The sequence below is a fragment of the Macaca thibetana genome, chromosome 6 (genome assembly GCF_024542745.1).
Source record: "Macaca thibetana thibetana isolate TM-01 chromosome 6, ASM2454274v1, whole genome shotgun sequence".
Lineage (NCBI taxonomy): Eukaryota > Metazoa > Chordata > Mammalia > Primates > Cercopithecidae > Macaca > Macaca thibetana.
The window spans coordinates 54,294,022-54,313,170 of record NC_065583.1 but is presented as its reverse complement, the minus strand read 5'-3'; the positions used below and the strand labels follow the sequence as shown (position 1 = coordinate 54,313,170).

Sequence of the window (19,149 nt, the reverse complement as noted above, 5' to 3'; positions counted from 1 at the left end):
ACGCTGGTGCAGTGGCGGGGGGTGGGGTGGGGGCGGGCGCGGGGGGCGGGGGCCGGAGGCCCTGGTGGCCCTGGGGTGGGGAACCGCGGTGCCTTCCACGGAGGTTTTGGCAGTGGCATCCGGTGCCGGGGTCGCGGCCGTGGACGGTGCCGGGGCCGAGGTCGCGGAGCTCGCGGAGGCAAGGCGGAGGAGAAGGAGTGGATGCCCGTCACCAAGCTGAGCCGCTTGGTCAAGGACATGAAGATCAAGTCCCTGGAGGAGATCTACCTCTTCTCCCTGCCCATTAAGGAATCTGAGATCATTGACTTTTTCTTGGGGGCCTCTCTCAAAGACGAGGTTTTGAAGATTATGCCAGTGCAGAAGCAGACCCGTGCTGGCCAGCACACCAGGTTCAAGGCGTTTGTTGCTATTGGGGACTACAATGGCCACGTTGGCCTGGGTGTTAAGTGCTCCAAGGAGGTGGCTACCGCCATCCGTGGGGCCATCATCCTGGCCAAACTCTCTATTGTCCCCGTGCGCAGAGGCTACTGGGGGAACAAGATCGGCAAGCCCCACACCGTCCCTTGCAAGGTGACAGGCTGCTGCGGCTCTGTGCTGGTGCACCTCATCCCTGCACCCAGGGGCACTGGCATCGTCTCAGCGCCTGTGCCCAAGAAGCTGCTCATGATGGCTGGTATCGATGACTGCTATACCTCAGCCCGGGGCTGCACTGCCATCCTGGGCAACTTCGCCAAGGCCACCTTTGATGCCATCTCTAAGATCTACAGCTACCTGATCCCCGACCTCTGGAAGGAGACTGTATTTACCAAGTCTCCCTATCAGGAATTCACTGACCACCTTGTCAAGACCCACACCAGGGTCTCTGTGCGGCGGACCCAGGCTCCAGCTGTGGCTACAACATAGGGTTTTTATACAAGAAAAATAAAGTGAATTAAGCCTGAAAAAAAAAAAAAGTTGTGGGTTCACAGACAAGATTCTGATGTTCTGGGTCTATTGCTGCCCTTGTCATTTACTGTATGAGGTATGACAACCTGCGCTGGGATCCCTTCTCTATCATTGAAATCTTGGTGACTTTGGGCAGGCTACTCAAGCTCTCTAAAGCCTCTTTTCATCAAATGTGAAAAGATAATAGCATATACTTCAAAGATGGTTGCATTTAGCATAGTGGTAGGCACATAGTAAATGCTCAATATATATTAGTTATTAACACCAAATAATGTTAAAATAGGGAAGAATAATTAACACATCTAGGAATCAGGTCTGCTTCTTATGAAAGAATCATTCAGATGCTTAAATAAGATTCTATTAATTAAATGCAGATGTTAGAAAATGCAGTCTCTGATAGAAGGCATAAACTATAAGGAATTTACGATATTTTGGAATACAAAACAGCTAAATTTACTTATAAGCATAAATGTCTTTTAAGATAGTATGTTACTAAACAAAAAGTTATTTATCTTAACTGTAGAATTAGGATGAGGCTGCTAGTGAATGAATTTGTTTTTCCTTGGTAAGATGTCAGCAGAATTGAAAACAGGTGTTCAAACAATGTCTCATGTACAAATGCTCCTAGCAGCATTATTCACAACAGCCAAAACTATTATTTTGGGTGGAAACAACCCAAATGTCCATCAACTGATAAGTGGATAAACAAAATGTGATATATTTACATAATGGAATATTATTTAGTCATGGAAAGAAATGAAGTATACATGCTACAACATGGATGAAGCTTAGCAACATTATACTAAGTGAAAAAAGACAAAAGACCATATATTGTATGGTTTCATTTATATAAAATATCTGGAAGAGGCTACTCCACAGAGACAGAAAGTAGATTAGTGGTTTCCAGGGTCTGGGGGAAGGAAGAAAGGAGGAGTAACTGTTTGATGGGAATGGCTTTTTCTTTTAGGGCAATGGACAGGTTCCAGAACTAGGTAGTGATGATGGTTGCACAACAGGGTTAAAATGATGAATGTTTGGTTATGTGAATTTTTTAAAGGTTAAAAAAATTATTTCAAAAAATCAGCAGATGTTTGCATTTAGGTGAGATGTATCTGCATAGATCAGTTGACCCCTAGTCATGTGTGTGCTATGAGACAAGCCTTTGTTGCATGCTGAGGAGAATACCAAAAATGGCAAGATGCAGCCTTCAGCACCTTGCCAGTCTGTTTATGAGGAAAGGAAAGGAGGAGGAAGCAGGTAATCCGTTCCAAGTGAATCCATCTCAGAAGGAGAGAGCACCAGATTTGGTGACCAGAGAAGGCTTCTTGGAAGAGATGGGACCTTGAAAGATGAGTGAGCTTCATGTAATCACAGAAGAGGAGAGAGTAGCCCAGTGGCAGAAATGAACAACCCTGGGGAGGGAGAGGAGTATGGGCAAGGACAAGCAGGGATGGCCAGACTAAAGGATTTGTATAATGGAATATCAAGAGATAAGATTGGGGTCGGGCGTGGTGGTTCATGCCTGTAAGCCCAGCACTTTGGGAGGCCAAGGTGGGTGGATCACTTGAAGTCAAGAGTTTGAGACAAGCCTGGCCAATATGGTGAAACCTAGTCTCTACTAAAATTCAAAAATTAACTGGGCATGGTAGTGTGTGCCTATAATCCCATCTACTCGGGAGGCTGAGACAAGAGAATTGCTTGAACCCAGGAGGCAGAGGTTGCAGTGAGCCAAGATTGCATTACTGCACTCCAGTCTGGACAACAGAGCGAGACTCCGTCTCAAAAAAAAAAGTAATAAGGTTGGAAGTATAGGTTGGAGCCAAGCAGGGAAGTCGTGGAAAGCTGGCTGCCAGTGCTTAAATTCACCAGGCAGTAGATAGCAAAGGCTTATCATTGATGATAAGAATAGAAAATGAAATAAAATGGGGAAGACAATAAGGAGACTATTGCAGTAATTTCACTAATTGTAACACAACCCATCATTATTTATTTGGTAAATATTGATTAAGCCCTCATTATACTCCATGCAATCTTCTATGCTAGGGACAGGGCAATATCTAAGATCAAACACATTTCCTGTCCTCCTGGAGTTGCATTCTAGTACACATTTCAAGCATTGACTTCTATGTCCAGTGGACAAATGTAGTTGAAAAGTTAAGGGGTGGATGTGTTAGAATGTAGTGGGGCATGGGTCCTAGAATCAGATTTCTTGGCTTTGAATCCTGGCTTCTGATTGTTGTTAACTAAATGTATGGCCATGAGCCATTTACTCTATGCTTCAGTTTCCTTATAATTTAAGAGGGGATAATTATGGTAGCTCTTTCACAGAGCTGTTATGAAGTTTAATTGAGAAAATAAATGAAAAGGACTTAGGATAGTACCTGGCATGTGGCAAATGCTCAGTAGGGCTTTCTTGTTTTTTGTATCTGAGTTTTTAATTTCTACTCAAGGATTGGTCTCGGTCACTTCTGTTTTTAATGGAGTGAGTCTATTTCAGAATCTTGGCTTATTGTATCTCAGGTCTGAGCTCTCTTTAATATGCTGTATGATTTGGGACATTGAACTTGTTGAATTAATTAGCATACAAACTCTGCCTTCCTAATTGAGGCAAGCTGCAAAATTCTTTCCAACAGATCACAGTCCTGGTCTTGGTTTGGGCAGAAACTTCTAGATAATGCTCCTTCTAGACCCTGAATCAAGAAGTCTTTTGAAGCATCCTGACCTGAGAGAACCTGACAGGGGACCAGACCTTAGCACATCTAGTCTCCCTCTGGAGAAAGCCAGAGTTTGAATTTAATTTCTTTGTGTTACCACATCATAAGGGCCATGGGCCTCCTCAGCTCTCTGTACCTCTATGCCTCTTTCCATGAGCTGGGATGAAATAACCAACTAGAACAACTATCAGGACGTATGTCTTTTTTTGTTTATTATTATTAATTTTTTGAGACAAAGTATCCCTCTGTCGCCCAGGCTGGAGGGCAGTGGCATGGTCTCAGCTCACTGTAACCTCTGCCTCCTGGGTTCAAGTGATTCTCCCACCTCAGTCTCCCAGGTAGCTGGAACTACAGGCGCCTGCCACCACTCTCTGCTAATTTTTGTATTTTTTGGTAGAGACGGGGTTTTGCCATGTTGGCCCAGCTGGTCTTGAACTCATGACCTCAAGTGATCCACCCGCCTAGGCCTCCCAAAGTTCTGGAATTACAGGGGTGGGCCACTGCAACTGGCCTGGAGGTGTGTTCTTATGAGTGTATTAAGAAGGATGCCTTGGAGCTTGTGTAAAGAGATTGCATAAGCTTTGAGGGCCCTTCAATCTGTACCATAAATTGATTGTAGAATGTAAGCTCCTTGAGCAGATAGAATCAATTTTATTTTCCTTTCTACTCCTAAATGGTTAAGCATAGAGCTGTGGACTGAATTGTGTCCTTTCCCACCCCCTAAATCCATTTATTGAAGTCCTCACCTTCAATGTGACTATGTGAGGAGAGCTTTTAGGAGGTTATTAAGGTGAAATGAAGTTGTTGGGTGAGGTCCTAATTTGATGGAGTTGGTCCCCTTAAAAGAAGAGGAAGAGACTGATTACTGTCTCTCTGCCATGTGATGACACAGTGAGAAGGCGGCTGTCTTCTATTTAGAAAGAGAGCCCTCACCAGAAACCAAATTGGCTAGGAACTTGATCTTGGACTTCCTGCCTCCAGAACTGTAAGAAATAAATTTCTATTGGCTAAGCCACCCTGTCTATGGTATTTTGTTAACAGCCTGAGCAGACCAAGGCATTAAAAGAATATTTGTGGACCTAATTTCAAGATTATTCAGAATTGTGATGACATAAGAATAACATGATAAACTGAACCTAACCCACAGTCCTAATACTCATTTAAATGGATAATGTTGACTTCATCTCCTACCATATATTAGTGAGGCCAAAAGGTTACAAAATTGGTTGGTTAAAATTCCCCCAAGACCCAGTTTTCCTCTAGAGGAGGTGCTAATGAGCAGTGAAATAGATCAAAAGTTAGGGAGAACCATTGTCGGAGAATATGAGGTAAAGAAAGAGCCTGGACAGTTTGTACTTCAGACTTTTAGTTTTTGAACAATTGGCCTCATAGCTGTGTTTTCATAGGACGCACCCAGATTGGAGGGGGTGAAAGTGTGAGGGGAGGCTGAGCAGCAGAGGCCTGCCAGTGAGGAAACACTTCACCTGGGCTAGTAGACATGTGAGGTGGTTGCACCCAGGAGAAGAGATCCTGCTTCCAGAAGAATGACGACGGTGCCTGAGCCCAGCCAAGGATTCAGGTGTGGAGAGTTCCTCACTATAGCTAAGCCAGATGGTCCACTTTTATTTTGGTGAAGGCCAACCTGAAGCAAAGGCACTTTTCTTCCGCCATTAAAAAAAACAACAAAGCAAAAACAGAAACAAAAAAGCTTGTGATGTGGAGCTCTGCCAAGCTAGGGCTGGAAAAAAAAGTCCTTTGCTTTCCTTCCAAGGCAGTATGTAAATGATGCTTTGTAGTTTTGTTTGTGCAGCCACTGGGGATGGTTTAGAGTGCCTCACTGAAGTCCATGGCTGCTATAGAATCTGATTTTTATGATTATGAATATCGTATAAGCTGTCTAGGTCCAGTTGTCATCTCCCTGCACAATCATCTTTGGTTGAAGATATTGAATTATATTGAATTGTTATGGAAGCCAAATATCTTCGGAAACTGATCACCTAAATCTGCTTATGGAAGTTCAAGCATGTGCTTACGTGTAGCTCTGTCCCTAAAGGACAGGACTTTGATCTTTCTGGCTTTTTCTAGAGTTTAGGTGTGGCAGGCATTAACTGAGACATTAACTCTTCACCCAAGGAGGGTTTCTTATAGCTTAACCTAAGGGGTTTTCTGCTTAGCTGGAGAATTTGGAAGACGGTTTTTCATTTGTTGACCAGGTTGTGCTATTTACGAAAATGAGGCCATGTAATTAGGGCCCCGGTGGTGTGTGGATTCACTCACTGGCACAGAAGAGAGACTACAGTGTTTTCATGGGTTAGTGGCTGACTGTGCCCCGTTTCCTTTAATGGTAAATATGTCACTGCTGAGAAGGATGGCAACCAAATCCTGACAGGCAGATTTTCAGAACAAAGTGTTAGTGAGTGAAGAAAGGTCTGTGGAAGCCAGGGAAGGTTTGTCACTGAGTTCTAAGGAACAGTTCTTAAAAAAAAAACAAGCAGCTTCCCAATCTGTCTAGGATTTGGATCCAGCATAAGTCAAACCCCAGGTAGAGCAAAACTCTTTTAGCGTATGCTGGGAACCACCCTGCCCTTCTTCCATGGTGCACTTACAGAAATGAGAAGGGGACTGGGCCTCACGGCTTGGCTGTGACTGCTGTGCCCCAGAAGAAAGAGCCATGTGCAGTGGCCGTCCCATCCATTCACTGTGGCCCAGCATTGTTGGCAGCTAAGCGAAGATGCTCGCGGGTGGTTAGCGCTGGGCCTCAGATTCCTTGTTGAAGGCCCAATGTGGAACCCATGGTTAGAGGAAAGAAGTCCAGGCGAAGCGGAGCTACTTAAGGAGAGACTTGCTTTTAGGAGGTTTCGCTTCATTGACTCAGTTCAAGTTTTATCTTAAAGATACTTTATGCTGGGTTGTGGGGGGTGGTGGAATCAGTCGAGTTTGAGATTCCAGCATTACTCATGAGCCTAGCTTAGCTGCCTGCTTTTAGAATTGCATCAACTTGAGGTAATTTTTTTTAATGTTTTCTAATCCTGGAGCAAATGAAAAGCATTGACAGTGATGCAGATTTCAAGGCTAGTGTCACTCATCTATGAAAATGTTTGTTTTGTTTTGCTTTGGCATGGCCTTGGACGAAACAACAATAAAAAAATGCTTCCAGGATGAGAGAAGAACACTTTTCCCCTAGAGTTCTGTTAGATAACCCAGAATTGTAAAAAAAAAATACTGGCTCTGGGACCTAAAGATCTTGCCTTGAGTTGTCGCTTTGCCACACCATTTGATGTTAGACACCTGAGAAAACTCTTATGTGCCTCAGTTTCTTTCTTCACAAGACAAAGAGATCAAAAAGGCCCTTCCCAACCCTGTGAACTTGACTAGGGAGCCTCTGGGGGCATCTCTGGGGTGTTGGGGTGGCAGCTGAGTAATGGGAATGGAGTGGGCAAGGGTTCATCACTGGCAGAAGCTACAGCAGAGCCCCAGCTTTGCCTGGGCTAGCCGTTTCACCTGGTCACGGAGCTGCACACCAAATGGAAGTTATAAGACTGTGTGACTGAAAGTGTTTATTTGGAGGATGAGTACTAATATCTAATATCTGTGGGGCGGCTGTTTCCCTGGGTGCTCTTCCTCTACCTTGGCTCATGGTGAGGGCACAGCCTCAAGAACTCTGCAGATATGTCTCTTCAAATACATCTTCAGCATAGTCTCAAAATTTCACTAACTTCAGACCAAATCCAAACCTTCTTCTATCCATGATGGAGATATTTTCTTCCACCCCACCACGATAGATCTTTGTGAACATGTATAAAAATTAATGTTGCTGTCTTCTTTTATTTTGAACTTACAAATTGAAAAAAAAGGAAATTGTTGGCTTTAAAAAATTTTGTAAAGTCTGTTTTCTGTTTGCCAAGAGACTCTGATGGCACAGAGCTTCGGTTCAGGAGTGTGGTGTGTAAACCCCGGTCCTTCTCCATGGGGTAGTAGAGCCCCGGGACTCTAATCCATGCCACATGCGATGACCTGAGCAGACCCTGTAGGAAAACAGAAGCCTCGCTGTCTCCTCATGGAGCAGTTGCTCACAGTCCGTTGTACAGCTGTGGCCTGCTTTGTTGGAAAGTGCAGCATGACTTGATCTTTTAAGCTCTTTTCTCCCGATAGGTATTATAAATAACAACTGGTCTGTGGGAGTACCTGCCAGGAGGGCTTGAGATCTGCATTCTGTACTCAAAAAGCATTGTTTTTTGTAATCTTAACTTCATTAGCAATTACGAGAGAGGAGAAAAATAAAACCCAAAAGCAAAGTGACTTTGTTATGACCCAGAAAATCCAAATTGGGGAAATAAGAATTGAAATTGAGAAAGACAAGCTCCTTTAAAACCTCAAATTCCTTAGAACTTTTCTGAGAAAGTAAGGAACACAAACAGGTCCAGATCCCTAAGATATTCCAAGTTCAACAAGCAAATCAAAGTTTGAATTCAGGCAGGCTGTCGTCGAGAGCTGGAGTTCTGACATTGCACAGTGGCTTCAAAATGCTTGACGCCCTTTTGGTTTCCGTGTACTTAAAGTTAAGAGAAAGTTAACTTGCTCGATGTTGGTTTCTGTGTGTGGGTTCTGGAGGGCTTGCCATCTGTTTTAGAGCTCTGCAGAACCGAGAGGTAAAATTCTGGGACACCGGCCCGAGGAGAAGGGGGTGATGAGACCAGGCTGACACAGGATCACACTGTTGTTATTATGTTTTTCCTCCTTCCACTTTCAAGTCCTAGCAACTCTATTACCAGTCCATGTGTGGTCCTTGTGATCCGTGGAAGAATTCATGAATATCTGTCTTAATCATGTAGATGAGTAGTGAAAAGAAGTAAACAAGAGTTCTCACCCTTTTGGGCAGACATCTGTTACTTACTCCTTAATACTAGCTTACTTTTAGACTTTGTGAAATATTGTGGTAAAATGCACATAACATACCATAAAATTCAGCATTTTTAATGTATGGTTCTGTGGCATTTTAAGTACGTTCACACTGTTGTGAAACCATTACCACCGTCCATCTCCAGAACTTTTTCATGATCCCAAATTGAAACTCTGTACCCATTAAATAGCAACTCCCCATTTTCCTCTTACTAGAGCCCCTGGCAACAACCGTTCTACTCTCTGTCTTTATGAATTTGACTATTCTACGTACTTCATATAAATGGAATTGGACAGTATTTGTTCTTTTGTAACTGGCTGATTTTACTTAGAATAATGTCCTCAAGGTTCATCCAAGTTGTAGCGTGTGCCAGGGTCATTGCTTTTTGAGGCTAAATAATATTCCATTGTAGTATATACCACATTGTGTTTATCCATTCATTCATTAATGGACATTTGTGTCATTTTCACCTTTTGAGTATTGTGAATAGTGCTGCTATGAACATTGGTGTACAAATATCTATTCAATTCTCTGCTCTCAATTCTTTTTTGGGCATATATACCCAGAAGGGGAATTGCTGCAACATATGGTAATTCTATGATTTTTGAGGAATCACCATACTGTTTTTCTACAGTGGCTGCTCCATTTTGCATTTCCACTAGCAGTGCACAGAAGTTCCAATTTTTCCACATCCTTGCCAACACTTGTTCTTTCTTTTTCTTCCTTTTTTTTTTTTTTTTTTGGAGAAGGGGTTGATAATAGCAATCCTAATCAGTGTGAAGTTATCTCATATGGTTTCATTTGCATTTCCCTAATGATTAGTGATATTGACCTTTTTTAAATGTGCATATTGCCCATTGGTATATCTTGTTTTTAAAAATGTCTATGCAAGTTCTTTGCCCATATTTTAATTAGCCTGTCTGTTTTGTTATTGTTGTGTTGTTGGAGTTCCTTTTATATTGTTGATATTGATCCTTCATCGTGTATTACAAATATTTTCTCTCATTCTGTGGGTTGTGTTTTCACTCTGTTGATGGTGTCCTTTGTTGCAAAAATTTTTAAATTTTGATGAAGTCCAGTTTATCTGTTTTTCTTTTATTGCTTGTGCTTTTAGTATCATATGCAACAATCATTGCCAAATTGCTTTTAGATATATATATTTCTAAGGATAGCTCCTTTCTCTGTAATACCACAAAAACCATTACTTGTAGAAATTTATCTTTGAAGGGATTTTGCCCTGAGATGTCTCTTTTTTACTTGTTTGGAGAGTGGTCTTTATATTACTTGGGAATTGGTTGATTCCACTTTCACCATGCTCTATCATTCTCTTCTCTTCTTCTCAGGGAGATCCCAAAGGCTCATTTATGGATAAAAAGAAAAGAGGGAGTGAGGGAAAGGCTTAGTGTGAAAATAGCCTCAATCATTTGTACTATAGGGGCTAAGGAGAGAAAGGGCAGGTTTCAGAAAGTCTGGGGCATATGAGTGGGTTCTTTAGCAATTATGACTTGCAAGGAGTCTGTGACACCAAACTGGACTGCCCTTTGTCTAAGAAGGCTGAGATCTACTTCCTAAAGCACCCTCCTTTTGTCCTCAGGCTGGAAAGATTGCTGAAAAGTGAGCTGACCCCTAGGTGAACCTCTAAGGAACCTCAGTCCCCCTCCCAAGGACATAATATTCCATACCTGAAACTTCTCCAAGTGTATAGACAGTGACTTTTTATAAATGTTCATTCTTTTTTAGAAAACAATATATTCCTCTTATTTTTATTAAGTGTTGGTAAAACCCTTCTAATTGAAAATCCTTTTCCTCCTTGCCAATTTCTCATACTTTACACATTATTATTTCTGGATTATATTCTGTGTACAAAATCACCATTTAATAGTAACTACACATCCAAAACACTATAGATATTGCTTAGTATAAAAAAGCAACTGGGGAGTACATCACAAATTCATACAATCTCATCTTGAAGAGCAAACTAAATACAGAGACAGCCTGAAGGACATTCTTCTTTACACTTGGTGGTTCCAGAAGAAAGTATTTAAATGTTATATAAGTTTTAGTCTTTTCTCATTACTTATGTCACAGCTGTGGACTTCTGAGCCATGGGGCTGCTGTTTCCTTTAGACAGCCAGTTTTGAGTTAGGTGAGTATTTGAGTATTTTCCTACCCAGCATGTGTTCAGATGTGAGGTGTTTGCTTTTATGCTTGTACATCTGGTATGAAGAACGGTTTTGTGTGCCAATAATTGTCCCTGTGCTGCCGCCTGCACAGTAACTTGACTCGGGAATACAGAGAGCTGTGTCTGGAATTTGCAGTTTTAAGAAGTTGAATGATGACATACTTCATAAAGACAACTCTTTTCAAATGAACTGTAGTTTAATTAGTAGATCCGTCACTTGCCTATGTGTAGACTTGCAGAAGTTGGAGAACAGTTTTACTGATGTCAAGGAAGGCTGGCAATAAGTTTCTCTAATATGCATGTTTCAGAATGCAACGTTAAATTTCTGAAATCTCATTTGGTATTGGTTTTCAAAAAGAATCATTTTTATTCATAGGGCCTCAATCATAAGGGACTAGATATCCAGAGAAGCCAGCTTCTCAGTGTTGCATGCACTTTAAAAAGTCATATTTACCACAGGAGCTAGGAAATGCTTTTAATCGGCAGCATCCCATCACAATTCCTAATTTTAATGTCTGCAAGTAGGCATCCTAACAAAACCACAGCTCAGCCCCCAACTTGACTCGCCTTACTCCTTCCTCTCTCACTGTGCCTCCTTTTCATGGTCTCCAGGGAAGCATGGTCAGGTTTGAAGGAAGGAGAGAAGGCAGAGAAGGACGGAAGTCAGAGCAAGCAGCCCAGGCCCCACTTCTATCTTAACTGGCACCAAGAAAAAGTGCCTTCAGCTGGCACAGTGGCTTGTGGGCACCAGGCTTTGCTTGTTTGCCATAGAAATCCTGGTCGTAACAGAGACCAATGCCATTCAGGCAGTGAGCAGGAAGCTGCTTTTATGGGGAGCTTTTTGGCACCATGTCCAACATACACTCCAGTCAATCACAGTAAAGGGCCTAATAACAGATGTGGTAATTAAGCCTGAAGAACTGTCTCTATTTTTTCATTTTTATTTCAGAGAATAACAAAGTGCTTCATTAAACCCCCAATCGCACAGAATTTTGAATCGGGCATACTGATGTGGTAAAAACTTACATCTCTGTAAGGACTTCCTTCTGAAGTTCTTATCAGCAGGATGCCCCAGAGGGAAGGTTGGATCCTTTTAGCCAGGACAGTTATGTTCTTTCTGGGTTGCCCCTTGCACTCCAATACCAAACCATATGCAGAATCTTGGGGAACACCCAGTTTCTTATAAGTACCTTGGATATAAATAAAACAGTTTTAGCTTTTATGTGCCTTTGTAAATATAAAATGTTCTCTGACTCTCTTAGGTTCAATTATACTGCTTATAGCAAGAAATTAACTATAGCTTTCAATCTTAGAAAGGTTTCAGATAACCTGAAACCATGGTAAATTACCATATTTTAATAAGGTAAATTATCTTGAAAAAAATTTAATTACATCTGAAAAGGTCTGTCTTTGATTGTGGCAGTTTCTAAGGCAAATGTCTTCATTAAGGTTGTTTTTCTTTCTTTTTAAATGATGAACATGAATCTGGCTCATCATTAAAGGATATTAATCTAAGAATTTAATGACTTGGGACAGGTAGAAAAAGTATATGTTCTCGACAGTAAGAATATATGGCTGAAAACTTTCTCTTTAGCTCTTCCTGGATTGTGTGGTTCTCTGTGACCCTGGGGCTCTTGGGAAAGACAGCATGGCTGTCTTTCTGACATGGCTTTACGGGATAGTGTAGATTTGGAAGCCACATTTATATCCTGGAGATTATTATTTTTGTTTGTTTCTAATTTCATGTAGCCATAGATCCACTTTGTAAGATTATTGCTTTATTATCTTCTCTCCAAATGCCTACTTCTGAGTTTTCAGGGTACCTCCAACAGAATATTTAGTTGACTAGATTCTTAAATTTATCTCTCTTAACCTGACCCATGAAGCATATGATTTATGGAGAAGAATCAAGATTTAATTATAATTTCAATTCTTGTGTTAATAAAGCATAAACTTAACCTATTCATCCGATTAGCCTAAAAAAGTAATTTGTGTGTATTTAACATTTGTGCACACTTATATGCACGGACACATATAAAAACAGTACTAAGCTTTATGGCACTTCATTTTGTTTTCTCGTCTGAAACTTAATATTTACAATTCACTTTTTACTACCTTTGTCCATTCAGACAACCTTTTCCTCCGTTGATGTCAAACATGTTTCTTGCTAAATGTAAAATCAGCAATGTGCAGACTCAGATTTTGCCACGTTAATATATGTTTTAAGAAACCACCCCTATATACACCTTGTATCTAAAAGTGAGAACTCCCAGATAGATACATTGAGGAAGACTTGTGGTCAGGCAGACACCTCCCTCAGGATTATGCAGTTGCTGGAAAAGTAAAGCTTTTCTTTAAATAAGATTCAGAATAATTTCCTTATATCTTTTCCTAAGAAGGGCAAGATTTTCTGGGATGATACACCTCGCCTTTTAGTTCCGGTTCCGTTGCTGGTAGGGAGATATTTCTGTAAGTTGGGGGAGATGACTTGAAGATGAAGTGGAAAATTGGCCAACCAAGGGTGGCCCTGAGCTGAAGCGCCACCTCCTGGCGGAATAGTTCACTCCAGGGATTGTTTCTCAGTTACCCAGGCTGCCTGGTGAGGCATCTGTTCTCCCCAGTTATGGATCCCACTCTGTTATTTCTCTCCCACCTCACCCCTCTGGATCGGTTGTCTGGGATTCACAGGATATGATCCCTTGACTCTCCTCAAGTGCTCAAAATACTTTAATGTTTCATGACTTTATAGATCCTGGTTTTACTTAGCAACCGTATATTGATCCTCTATTATATTCTTGCAGATGGGGAGAGAAGTAGAAGTCAGGGAGAAGTAGAATAGGAGACAAGATAAAACCATGGGCTCTGCTTTCAGGGACCCAACAGTCTAGTTGAAGAAGTGGGGCTGGTTACATCAAAAGGTGACCAGCAGCCCAAGGCAGCAGAGAAATATCAGATGAAGGATGGGGAGAGTTGGTTCCATTAGAGATTTCTATGCAATTTCCAGTGAAAAGACTAGAGAATTTTTACTTATGTCCTGAACACACTGTTAAGTAGATCTTGGATGAGAAAATAAATTATTTCAAAGAGAGAAGTAAGTTGACAGAAAGCTTATGTAATGGTTTGAATTTCAGACAATTAGGGAGGCTTACATGTTGGACTAAGGGAATTTTAGAAATGAATCATAGGCTCTTTCAAATTAGCAGGATAGGAAAAATATATTCCAGGCAGGAACTATTTCTACCCTTCATAGATTCTTCAATTGAGATATTCTTCATGTATAGTTTAAATTCATTATATTTTATTTTTCCTGTTTAAATTAAATGATTAGGAAGTTTAAAATCTTGAACAAATGACAGTATTATAGTTTATGGAAACTGTTTCTTTATAAGAAGGAAATGATTGTATTCATTGTGATGGGGTGCACTTAATTTTGAGTGCTTTTGGCTGCTGTTGTTTCTAATATTTGCAGTAACATGAAGGTACTGCTATTAAAGACTTTGAATCTTAAAAAAATAGGAGTTGAGGGAGAGAATTTATAATAAAGGAAACAGGGGAATGACATTTGATGAGGACAAGAGCAGAAGAGATTAAAGATTAAGGAAAATGTCAGAGGTTGCAAAGCTTGTGGCCCTGCTGAGTTCAGAACTCACAGTGTTAGTTCAAATACCTTAGCTTCCTTAGTTCAAATTGCCCTTAAAGAGTTATCAGAACCTGCTTAAAATTAAAGGTTTTTTCCCCAGAAAACTGTAATTATCTTGATATTAATGTTCCAGTTTATTTATGTATATATTCTTAACACTATATGTGGTGTGCATTTATGCTCACCTGTGCATAAAGGAAATTTTTGCCTTATTTGGGTAATGTATAACACTTATGTACATTTGAGGCCCATGAAAATATTTTAAAATTTATGGTTACAATGTGACCTTCATCAAAGACCATCACAGACCTTAATTACCTCTCAAAATTAAAACTTAAAAATATATGAATCTTGCCAGGGGTGGTGGCCCATGGCTGTAATCCCAGCACTTTCAGAGGCTGATAGAAGTGAATTGCTTGAGCCCAGTAGTTCAAGACCAGCATGGGCAATGTGATGAGACCCATCTCTACAAAAATACAAAAATTAGCCAGGTGCGTTGACATGTGTGTGTAGTCCCAGCTACTCAGGAGGCTGAGGTGAGAGGATCCATTCAGTTTGGGAGGTTGAGGCTGCGGTGAGCCGTGATTGTGTCACTGCACTCCAGCTTGGGCGACAGAGTGAGACCCTGTCTTAAAAAAAAAAACCAAAACAAAATAACCCTTTTTCTTTCTGTCTATATTTCAAGCATATATTTTGAATCACTTTATAACAAAAATCTTTTTCTTTTCTAAACCGTACTAATCTAACACTTCAAGAACATGTTGAAGCAGAGCAGTCTTTCAGTTGCTGTAGACCATAGCAATCTGCTAATTACTGAAGGTTCATTCTAGGGTATTCCCACACATTGTTCTTTCTGGTGAAGCTTGCTGAAATGGGTCCCTGTACCAGCCCACACAGGCAGGCCCCAGGAATTGCGCTTTTTATCAATGGAGATGCAACACTTCAAAAGAGGCTTTAGTGCAGCGAAAGGCTGCCATATAAGTTTGGTGCCATTGTGCCTTTGCTCTGCCTCCTTATCTTGCCTTTGTTACTTCCTGCTGGCTTCTGCTGCCTGGCTCCTAACCCCCTCTGGATGCTCCCTTTGCTGCTCTCAAATGTATGCTCATAGTCGCCTCACCTTGTCCACAGCTGAGATGAATACCAGGCCCGCAAGAATCATGACCAACACAGCCATGTTTGACCAGATCCAGTTATTGAGAATACAGGAAGGCTAATGAGTAGAAAGCCTTAAGCTTTTAAATGAATTTACAGAATGATTAACTATTAATTAAGCCCTTGAAAGTTCCCATACGTTCTCTTCAGAGACTACATCCTTTTTTTATTTCTAATTAAAACAAATATCCCCCAAACAAAACTTTCAATGTTTTTTACATATTTATAATCACTAGTATTGCAATCATTTTGTTTCAACTCTAGAATTTTCCACTGCAGTTGTATAGTTTAGCAATTAAATGAGATAATCTTGACCTTCCATTTCTGCCTTTTAGATATTAAGAATAATGATTTCAGGGTTCCAGAACAACTGATTTGCATATTCTGAGCTTTATTTTTCCTATGGGCCATGCATTCATTCAAGAATGCCAAGAACATGTAGAGATGAACAGTGTACCATTCTGACATTAAGGAGTTTGGTAGCTAGTGGAGAGATGAGCGGTGTGGTTTGTGTTACTACTCTGACAAAGAACACATCAGCTACTCTTGGGATGTTTCAGGGTGTTACAGGAGCAAGGAAGAAGAATAACAAAGTTAGCCAGGGAACTCTTCTAAGAGGAAATGACAGTTGATTCTTAAAGAATGAGTAAGAATTAAAGCTGACCAGATAGTTAAGGGCATTCCAAGAAGGAACAGCATGGGCGAAGACAGAGGAGTGAAAACCTCTAATGTTTGGGGAAATTCAAGTACCTGAGAATTGTTCAGGTGACATATGTATGAGTTTGCTGAGTGATGAGGTTGGACTCAGATATCTTGAGTCTTAAATGCCAGTTTGAATTTTACCTCAAAGGCAAGGTCTCAAAAGCTTTTAAGAAGGGGAGTATGGGGTTGTTTGTTTTCTTCTTGTAAATTTGTTTCAGTTCTTTTTAGATTCTGGATATTAGCCCTTTGTCAGATAGGTAGATTGCAAAAAATTTCTCCCATTCTGTAGGTTGCCTGTTTACTCTGATGGTAGTTTCTTTTGCTGTGCAGAAGCCCTTTAGTTTAATTAGATCCCATTTGTCTATTTTGGCTTTTGTTTTCATTGCTTTTGGTGTTTTAGTCATGAAGTCCTTGCCCATGCCTATGTCTTGAATGATATTGTCTAGGTTTTCTTGTAGGGTTTTTATGGTTTTAGGTCTAACATTTAAGTCTTTAATCCATCTTGAATTAATTTTTGTATAAGGTGTAAGGAAGGGATCCAGTTTCAGCTTTCTACATAGAAAATGTGGCACATACACACCACGGAATACTATGCAGCCATAAAAAGGATGAGTTCACGTCCTTTGCATGGACATGGATGAAGCTGGAAACCATCATTCTGAGCAAACTAAGACAAGAACAGAAAACCAAACACCCTGTGTTCTCATTCATAGATGGGAACTGAACAATGAGAACACTTGTACACAGGGTGGGGAACATCAAACATGGGGGCCTGTCATGGGGTGGGGGGCAGGGGGAGGGATAGCATTAGGAGAAATACCTAATGTAAATGACGAGTTGATGGCTGCAGCAAACCAACATGGCACATGTATACCTGTGTAACAAACCTGCATGTTGTGCACATGTACCCCCTAGAACTTAAAGTATAATTAAAAAATGGGGCGGGGGGGGGGAGTGTGATGTCCTGACTTGTGTTTTTAAAGCATTGGTGACACTGTGGAGGAGGAATTGAGTTGATTGGTAAAAAGGATGAACTGATCAAACTGAAAAACTAGTCAAAGTTAGCGTTTCTTGACATTGGTTTTGAAATTTTGCTCTCAGTAACGTGATCAGTAAGTATGATTAGTGCTCTTATAAAAGAGAGCACAGAGTGCTGCCTTGCCCCTTGCACCATGTGAGAACACAAGGAGAGGGCACCATCTGTGAATCAGGAAGCGGCCCCTCACCAGACACTGAATCTGCCAGCGCCTTGATTCTGGACTTCCAGCCTCCAGAACTGGGAGAAATAAGTTTCTGCTGTTTTTAAGGCAGCCGGTTTATGGCACTTGGTTATAGCAGAGTGACCTGACTGACACACCTTTTTATCTTTACAGTAAAAAGTCAAACTGAGGGATAAAAACTTGATGACGTTTTTAAGAATACCCAAACAAAAAAGTGGCCATTTCCTCATCCCTGATAGAAGTTTTTGCTAAGATAAAAAATGATAAACACTTTTAAATCATGGGACCATACCAAGTAGCCATGGTTGGCATCATTAGCTGAAAATGAATCTAAAAGAACTTTGAAAAGCAGATGAAGTAGCCAAATGATATGCTTTAAAAATTTGTAAAATCATCCTAGAATATACAAAGCTTAAAAATGCATGAAGTAAGAGATGAGAACTCTCCAACCATCTTGCCATTGAAAAATTGACTTAAACATAAAAAAAAAGTTAATGAAAAACACTGCCAATAAGCAGATCAAACATAATTGACTGAGAATGAGGGGAGGAAAAACTAAAATGCTGCTAAGCCTATAAAAGTTGTAAAACTATGTATGCCCGATTGCAAACAAACAAACAAGCAAACTCAAACTCTTCTCCCAGAACTTTTAAAAAATAACAAAAGAGAATATTTTTAAGACACACAAGCAATGCACAATTGCCCAATGGTATATAAAAATTGCTAATTCCTGAAAAACCTGTGACTTGAAATAAACATTTTTCAATAAACTTTTATTTGTCAAACTCACCAATTCCAAATCTTGTTCCAAACCCTTTTCTTTCCTTCTTTCTTTCTTTCTCTCCCTCCCTCCCTCCCTTTCTTCTTTCATTCCTTCCTTCCCTCCTTCCTTCCTTCTTCCCTCCCTTCCTTTCTCTCTTTCTTTCTTGATGGAGTCTCGCTCTGTTGCCCAGGCTGGAGTGCACTGGTGTGATCTCGGCTCACTGCAACCTCCACTTCCTGGGTTCAAGTGATTCTCCTGCTTCAGCCTCCCGAATAGCTGGGATTACAGGCAACTGCCACCATGCCTGGCTAATGTTTGTATTTTTAGTAGAGACAGGGTTTTACCATGTTGGCCAGGCTGGTCTTGAACTCCTGACCTCAAGAGATCCACCTGCCTAGGCCTCCCAAGGTATTAGGATTACAGGCATGAGCCACTGTGCCTGGCCTTGCTTTTCTTCTTTAAACTAGTTTTTCTTTTCTTAAATGTTTTGTTCAGATTTGCATAGTGGATGCGTTTCTATGTCTTTGTTGTTTAGATTCATTCATTCATTTGTTGTGCCAGATGCTGTTTTAGGTACTGAGGATACTACAGACAACCAAGAAGGCATCATTGCACTGAGGAAATTAGGAGATATCAGTTTACCTTCCATCAGCTCTTTCACATGGCCATTGGCAAAGCTTCTACCATGCTTGTATCTGATCTGCTCCTTTGATGCATAGATTGAATAGACATAATTCACTGCGAGCTCTTCCTCCTGGGAATGAAAAGGAGCATTCACAAGTTGCCTTATGAAAGTCTTTGGCCAACTAATCAATTTTTTACTGTTAAACTTTTATAAGCACCCTAGGGCCAATTATCTCTATATTTGTACTCTATTAACAGTGGCATCAGCCACAGAAAGAAAGTAATTGCATCTTTATTATCTTTGTGT

The 19,149-nt window shown here is 40.8% G+C and overlaps 3 protein-coding genes across 6 annotated transcripts in view; 2 read left to right on the top strand and 1 right to left on the bottom strand.

Moving 5' to 3' along the window:
- C6H5orf63 (chromosome 6 C5orf63 homolog) overlaps nucleotides 1-19,149 on the bottom strand; it is a 471,154-nt gene that overhangs the window by 253,509 nt on the left and 198,496 nt on the right. The window lies entirely within an intron of this gene.
- The window catches only part of MEGF10 (multiple EGF like domains 10), a 396,429-nt gene that overhangs the window by 231,687 nt on the left and 145,593 nt on the right, over nucleotides 1-19,149 (top strand). The gene's annotated exons all lie outside the window — the stretch shown is intronic.
- On the top strand, nucleotides 39-953 carry LOC126957652 (40S ribosomal protein S2-like). The gene has a single exon (XM_050795767.1). The coding sequence runs from the start codon at nucleotides 202-204 to the stop codon at nucleotides 901-903; it is 702 nt and encodes a 233-aa protein (XP_050651724.1). The 5' UTR covers nucleotides 39-201; the 3' UTR covers nucleotides 904-953.